This window comes from Megalops cyprinoides, chromosome 11 (assembly GCF_013368585.1).
Source record: "Megalops cyprinoides isolate fMegCyp1 chromosome 11, fMegCyp1.pri, whole genome shotgun sequence".
In the NCBI taxonomy this organism is placed as follows: Eukaryota; Metazoa; Chordata; class Actinopteri; order Elopiformes; family Megalopidae; genus Megalops; species Megalops cyprinoides.
The window spans coordinates 35,436,611-35,444,792 of NC_050593.1; the positions used below are offsets into that span (position 1 = coordinate 35,436,611).

General features: G+C 40.0%; 1 protein-coding gene across 1 annotated transcript; it reads left to right on the forward strand.

Moving 5' to 3' along the window:
- The first annotated feature begins 4,524 nt into the window (after positions 1-4,524).
- Positions 4,525-7,899, forward strand: LOC118785353 (neurogenic differentiation factor 1-like). Its single transcript, XM_036539965.1, has 2 exons — positions 4,525-4,672; positions 5,497-7,899. Exon 2 carries the CDS (start codon positions 5,506-5,508, stop codon positions 6,538-6,540), a length of 1,035 nt encoding a protein of 344 aa, XP_036395858.1. The 5' UTR covers positions 4,525-4,672; positions 5,497-5,505; the 3' UTR covers positions 6,541-7,899.
- The last annotated feature ends 283 nt before the right edge of the window (positions 7,900-8,182 follow it).

Below are 8,182 nucleotides of genomic sequence, written 5' to 3' on the forward strand. Positions count from 1 at the left end.
TACATGCATGAATATGCACATATATGAATAAGCACATGCATGTATTCACACGGAAATGCAAGTGTCCAGAGAAAGAGAAAGAAGGGAACTCATAAAGCTCGCACAAATAGTTTATGCAGTACAGCACTTTCTCTCAGTCGCTCTCCTCGTGACTTTCTGTGTCCAGATCTGCAGCCATAACAAATGGAAATTACGAATATTTCAAATCGTCGTTGCTTTATTTTTATTCGGCTTATACATGCGGTCTACAAGTGCACACAAATAAGTAACACGTTTAGCAAACATTAAACATTTGGTACACCTAATGAAACACAATTATTGTTATTTTATGTTGCATCCTTGGTTGCACTGAACATTAGTTGATAACTTTCCAGGCTCAATCAAATCAAACTGTAGTTGTTCTTTTTTTACAATGGAAATGGGCAGAAAACGCTTGTCAAGCGAACAGGAGATACCAGATCCGCTACACTGCATTCACAGATAGACTGATGACTGGAGTACTCCTAAGATGGTTTACATTTTACGTTAGTCTTCGGCTACTTTAAGCAACTTTATGGTAAGTCATAACTCTGTTACTCGCGGTAACTTGCTTTGCGCACTTAAATCTGCCTTGTTCATTCATTCATGCATTCATGCATTCATGGTCGTGGATTTTAGGAAGTCTCACGGATAACGGTATTGTCAAAATAGTGTTGTTACAAAACGTACTCTTGAAAGTAACCAGTGCATTCTTTTCTTGACTCAGACTACGTAATATAACGTAATAAAAACATGTAAAACGAAACACAACTCTCTCATCTCTGTTCTCTCCGGCTATTGTTACAGAGTTCCGGTCACCGTCTGACATCTTCTGAACTTGAGGAGTTCCGGCGGTCCGTTTCAACATTGACAAGTAGGCTACATAATTTTCACAGCAAGCTATTCAAAGCCCGACAGTTTGTTGCATGCTCATAAACTCTAGTGATGTACGTGCAATATGCACAATAAGTTCCCGAAGTAGCCTTAGGAGGCATTGTACATCGACATCTCTGGCTAAAGCATAGACGACATTTTCGCCAATCACATTAAACTGCGTTCATATGGGTAGAGTATTTCCTCCATTATTTCAATATCAGTTGTCACTGTATGATTGAAATTGTAAATGGAGTAGTGAAAATGGATTTGGCTATCCTGATCAACAGAACGGACAATCTTAACCCGTCAATTTAAAAAATACGGTTGCAGAGTGTCAATACCACGCACGTTTTTCTGACGTAAAAAATAACTGCTCATGCAACCTGTAGCTCATGTTTAAGATTTAAATGGAATCGTGTTACAATTGCCCCAAAACATTTACATAAAGTGAACCAACACCCGTAAATCATCATTTAAAGCATTTATTTAGGTGTGTGTCTGTGTATTCTTGTATGTATTTGTGCGTGTATGGTGCTGTAGGCTCAGCATGTAACTTTAGCTGCAGTGAAAAGCCGTTTTCCCGCAGATTTCAATCATTACGGTACCGGTATTCCACCACCGACCGCATTTTTTTGCGTCACGAGACAAAACTTTTATGCCTGCATCTTTCCTCATGCATGATTTATAATGTGAAAACAGCAAAGAACTAATTAGCAGAGTAACTAATTAATACAAATCTGCATTTAGCAGAAGCAATTAGTGTGAGGACCGCGCAATGAAATGGAAGCTGAATTCTTTTAATCTAACTGCTTATTCAAGCAGAAACGCGTTGCGTTTCGAAGCGCTGGGTCCTTGCTGGGAAAAAAATCTTTTGATTACGTAAAAGAAAATAAGGTCAGGTCATCAATATTTAAATTACATCGATCTATGCAACAAAACTCTGTCCCTTTTCGGCATGCTTCGAGTGCAAAACATTTAAAATAGAATATCGTGAAGCTTCGAATTCCCTCTGTGATTTGACCATGTGCTGTCATGCTGCTGTTGTTAGTGGTATTACTTTACCCGTCTCTACTCTATATTTAAAGTTATGTGCGCACATCGAGACACGAATGTTTACTCGATGTTACGCAAAGTACGACTGAATTGTATTTTGGTTCTAATACATTCAGTGTTGATCCAATTATATCGTTCTTTCCCCTTCTGTAACTTGGTCTCCAAATCAATCACTGTTTACACTGGACTGTTACTTATTTTGAAATCGTAATAGCAAGAAATATTTAGAGGACAGGTGTCTTAACTTTCTCCTGATTTCCCTCTTTCACAATCAATCAATCAATCAATTATCCAATCAGTCAATCGGTACGTTTATGTAACTCCTATAGGATACGTAGCTACAAAACATGACCCTATAATATAACGCTTCTTTTTAATAACATTTATTTATAATCTTACGTGCACGACTTCTGCGTTGAAAACCTAGTCATATTTCCTCTTCAGTCAGTATCTGGCCTGGTTTTATTCAGTATTAATGCATTAATATAATGTAGTTAAATATTCAACTGATTCATGTAAACCTAAAAACGATACATTATATTATATTTAGAACAATCGTCCATATGGCGAAAAAAACCCTCATTTCGAATGTCTCGTTGAGACATGTTTAAATTTTGCATGAAATTAGTCTGAATATTCACCAAATCTGATGATTATCTGGACTGTTATTTTTCGTAGAAGCGTCTTCTTAAATACGCATAAAGTTTCATTCATTTAATTCAATCAAATTATAGACAGACAGCGATGGATGGGTAGCTGTCGGTGGTGCTGAACTCCTCACTGAATTTTGGTTCCGTGTATAGCCGCAGTGCTGCTGCCTCGGTTTGCTTAGTAACTGTGGAAACAAACAATCCGGGTGAACTTTTGCTCCATGCGCGGAATTCGAGCTAAACGTTTATGAGAAAGATTAGCTCTTGTGCCTTTGCGCTGTGTGGCGCCGCGTTTCTGAGAGCACTCAACGGTTACCTGGCTATCCACCTGCGGACCAGTGCTTTGCGCATATGTGCCCGTCAGATGTTAAATATTGATGAATCAGAGCTGAACAAACATTGTTAATGCAGCGTGCTATATTCGTGCTATTTCACATGACAGCCTACCCACCTAAATTCAATTGCAAATTTCTTTCGGAAAGAAAAGAATTCATTTCAGTCAAGAGTATTTTTTAATTGACAAGTATAATGTATTTGGTGTAGAAAAACTTCTTTATAAGCTGTAGATGAATGATATACTTTAAAATGACAGGATTCTAGTAATATCTCTCACCACCGCCAATATGCAACAGAAATCAGTTAACTAAGATAATACAAAATTCCCAGTAGATATAAATCATAGTTATTTCATGCGGGCATTTTAAACTTGTTCATTAAATTAATCTCTGCAATATATTGGTTGGGGTATGTGTACGTGAAGCAGCGTGCATGCACATTTTCATTTTGCCATTGCTTTCATTTTATCGACGAATACGTATATTAAAAAACAAATGGTGATTTAATAGGAATGTCCATATTGTCTGCAGTTATTCTTTGAGGGGACACGCCAGGAAACTTTGCGTAAGTAAACTCTCCTAAAAAAGACTATCTCTCTGAAGAAAGCCGAAACCAGTTAATGTCTCTTCTTCTTCGTCTTATTCTTGTTGCAGTTGTTGTTTCCCGACTCACATCGTTCGCAGCTCAACGGTCATCGTCGAGTTTGTACGGATTATATGAAATTGAATAGAAGACAGCAGATTTGGGCCGCCGGGTCGGGTTAGTGAGCCGTGAAACAGGCTTTTGTTAGCGCGCGTGCAGCTCGCGTGCCGGCCTCCAGTCATTACTGAGCACGCGCTCCGGCCTCCACAGCCGGCCGCCAATCAACAGAGCAGATACAGCGGAGTTTACCTCAAACAGCTTTAAAACAATGCGTCATGTTGTTTCACCTACTGGTGTGCTGTGCCTTCGGGTATACAAGTTCTTTGATGATGTACTCTGTGATTTTTCTCATCTTGCTGTTCAAGTTGAAACTTTAGTGTAGGATCTCATGATGATGATGATGATGATTATGATGATGGTGGTGATATTTCTGCTACAACAATCGATCGTGTCATCGCATCTTCATCACCATCCTCCAAAACGATTAAATTCCCACCTTTTGTACAATCATACACTTATAATGAGATTTCACTTTTACGTTCTTTGATTATAGGAGCGTTTTAACAACAAAACGGATTCAGTATTGACGAAAGCTAGCTAGCATTTTAACCTTTACTAAAACACACCCTGTACACACGGGCCACACGTGTGCGGGATGGGATGGGCGCACGAGGGGTTGTGGGTTTGTTATCTGCAAGAATATGTCCTGTGCTTGAAAGGGTTAATTCATCCTGCGGGTACAAACAGGTCCACGGAGTCTCTAACTGGCGACAGATGGCCACTTTCTTTTGGCCACAAAGAGATGGAATAGAGAGCTGTGTTGAATACAAATGGAAGATGTCACGTGACGCTGAGGGCCGTTTGCCTGACGTAGCTCGCCATATGGCGTGTGCCGGGGAAAGGGGCGGAGCCACCGCCAGCCGCCGCTGCAAAGGCATTAACCGCGGAGAGAGATACACACGCTCATCTCCCAGCATCAGCAGCACAGCTATATAACCTCAGCATCACGCAGCTCGTCACAATACACTCCGCAGGAACCGCCACGCACGGAGGAGAGCATGTAACTCCCGTCACAAAGGACACACCGCAAGAAACAGGTAAAATCACCAAGTTAATTGTCTGCTGGGTAATTATGTCACTGTTGTTTTTGAGGTTATTTACATTTACATTTATTTATTTAGCAGACGCTTTTATCCAAAGCGACTTACAAAAGCTTATGTTTTTGAATATGTGCTTGGGGTTGTAGGGGAAAGGATGTGCGCATTATTTTTAATTTATATTTCAAAACCTAGGAGCTCAGCAAAAAAAAAAAAAAAAAATTAATTTTCATAGTCAATTAGTGTAAATACTATGGGATTGAGGCGGAAATATAAACCACTTTGTAAGGAACGCAATACTTTCATCAAATGTATTAAAGTTTAAATTATTCTTGGGTATTATTATTATTATTATTATTATTATTATTACTATTATTATTATTTCGAAGCCTCTTTTTATTGTAGAAGGAATGTCAAAATTATCTGATTTCTCACAGTAGTAAGATAGTATTACATGTGTGTGTGAATAGATGAAATTGGCAATATAATTTCCTCTTGAACATAATATTATAATTCTGTTCAACATTTCCAACATTCACAAACCGTATTGAATTATTTGCCAATGAATATAGGGACATAGAGCTGTTAAGAGTTTAATCTACCTGTGCTGTGCTCACCGAGTTACATAATGGTATTGGAAATGATGAGCTGTTCTGATTTCATATACAGCTGACAGCTTTGTCTGTTTTTTTCCAACACGCTTGAAACTGGTTGTGCGTCATATCGCCTCTCTGTATTAACTCCCAAAGAGTGTCTGATCACTTTAAGCGTTATTGTGGGTACAACTACTCCGTTTAATACTAATTTTGCTCCTTTGCTGACAGGGTTTGATCATGACAAAGTCCTACTTAGAAGACAGCGAGATGCCGGAGTCCCAGAATACTGCAAACTGGACTGACGAGCGTCTTGACGATCACGAAATGGAAAAGAAAAACGGACAAATGGAAACGATCACTAAGGATGGTGATGACGATGAAGATGCGATCAAAGGACTTGAATATGATGATGAGGAAGAAGATGAGGAGGAGGAGGACGACGACGATAAGCCCAAGAGACGTGGACCCAAAAAGAAGAAAATGACAAAAGCTCGGCTGCAGAGGTTCAAACTGAGGCGCGTGAAGGCGAATGCGCGAGAGAGGAACCGCATGCACGGGCTCAATGACGCGCTTGAGAGTTTGCGTAAAGTTGTGCCATGTTACTCGAAAACCCAGAAACTGTCGAAAATTGAAACACTGAGGCTGGCGAAAAATTATATATGGGCTCTCTCAGAGATCTTGCGTTCGGGTAAAAGTCCGGATCTGATGTCCTTTGTGCAGGCCCTATGCAAAGGATTGTCCCAGCCAACCACTAATTTGGTAGCAGGGTGTCTCCAGCTGAACCCCAGAACTTTCCTTCCAGAACAGAGTCAGGAAATACCCTCCCACATGCAAACAGCAAGTGCTTCCTTCACCTCGCACCCCTACTCCTATCAAAACCCTGGTCTTCCCAGCCCTCCGTATGGTACAATGGACAGCTCCCATATCTTTCATGTCAAGCCGCATTCGTACGGAAGCGCTCTCGAACCGTTCTTTGAAACCCCCCTGACGGACTGCACCAGCCCCTCCTTCGACGGACCCCTGAGCCCACCTCTGAGCGTGAACGGGAACTTTTCCTTCAAACACGAGTCCTCTTCAGAGTTCGAGAAGAACTACGCCTTCAGCATGCACTACCCGGGGGCGGGTCTGGCGGGAGCTCAGGGCCACGCTTCCCTTTACGGAGGCGCCGCGCAGCGCTGCGACATCCCCATGGAGAACATAATGGCATACGATGGTCATTCTCACCACGAGAGAATCATGAACGCGCAGCTTAGTGCTATATTCCACGAGTAATTGGTTACTTAACGAGAAGAAACGGCCACAGACTTCTGGTTAAGCGTTCACGCATTCGGGTATCGGTAATACAAAAGTGGAAATTATCACACGCTTAAACTCATGTATGTATTGTTGTTACTGCCTTTAGGAGAAGTGGGGACGCACATTCCTACTGACTCATTATATTTTGCGCTTCTACGCGGGTCACAATCAAAAACTGAAGTGGCCATATTCAGAATGCGTATATTATATGAATCATGTAACAAAATCACGAGCAATAATTAGGAAACTATGCAATTTTAAACGAATAACGGGCCAATCAAGAAAATGAAGATTTATATTTTTCAACCAGCATTTTACTACAGATCTATCCCATACTGAATTATTTTGTTGTGATTTTGTACAGAATTGTTATTTAAATTTTATAAAAATCGATTTGTTGTTTCATCCCACGCGGCTCCATTACTGTCCTGTAAAATATAACATTATCTCTTGTTTATACAAATCAGTGATGACGATAGTAATAAAGTAACGCGCAGACGAGTGCTTAAATCTGCTGTGTTGCCTTAGCATTTCTTTATTTCAAATCATGCACCTCAAAGCACAATTTTGACAATGGGATTTCCCTCAGAACTGATCAAATTTGCATCGGTGGACATGACAGCGCTGGAAGTTCATTATTGCTATTGGGTGAATGGATATATAGGCCTATATATACCTGCTAAGTAATTTAAATAGATTAATTAACGCATTATGATCACTGGAAATATGCACCCAAGCTATTTATTTCGTGATTCATCTTTGTGTCCATCTTAATATGCTGTTACGACAGGTGTTTTTTTTTTTTTATAAAACGGTATTATCATAAATGTAGAACGAGGAGGTTTCTTTTTAAATTTCAAAATAATAAAACATGGTACGTGATACTTGCAGATGACAAGGTTGTGTAGTAATTCCTCAATATTTAGCACAATAGATGCTGCATGTCTGATGCAGCCCAGACTAATCGAAGTGTTCAGACGATTCGTCTTGAATGTATTTGTACTCTGTATTTCCTGTAGGCCTGTATGGTGTGATGTATTGCAGCAGCGTATTGCAACTTCAAATAATATTTCTGAACCGGTTATGATACAGAGCCTAATCAAGACTGGGTCAGAAATCTGCGTGTCTCTTACAATGTGATTTATTTGTGCATACTTCCCATGGGATTTTTCTGATTACGTTTGCAACGCGCAAATTATTATTTGTACAATAAATTCAATTATGACAATTTTGGCATTACTATTTTGTTAACCCGTTGATTGTACATTCTAAAGTCCTTAACATGTGGAAACGTCAGTGCGTTTAGTGGACTTCAGTGCGTTTTCTGAAGGTTTGCATTGTAGCCAACATTGTTCATCGGCGCTGCAGAAACGGTTTTTAAATGTGTTCTATCGATAGGTGGGTCAGCCCTCAGCCACGTCAAAGTGCAAGTTATTAAAGTATCTTTGTTGCTCCATGTATATCCTGAAATCTGTCATTTAATGAATAAACCTGTGAAAAGTATTGTATATTTGAAGGCTGTGGGTTCATAAGTGCACTTACAGGGATTCTAATTCCTAAGCTAGACACTATAGCTCTCAGCGTTGGGTGCGTGGATGTTACCTTCTCTGACATCGAG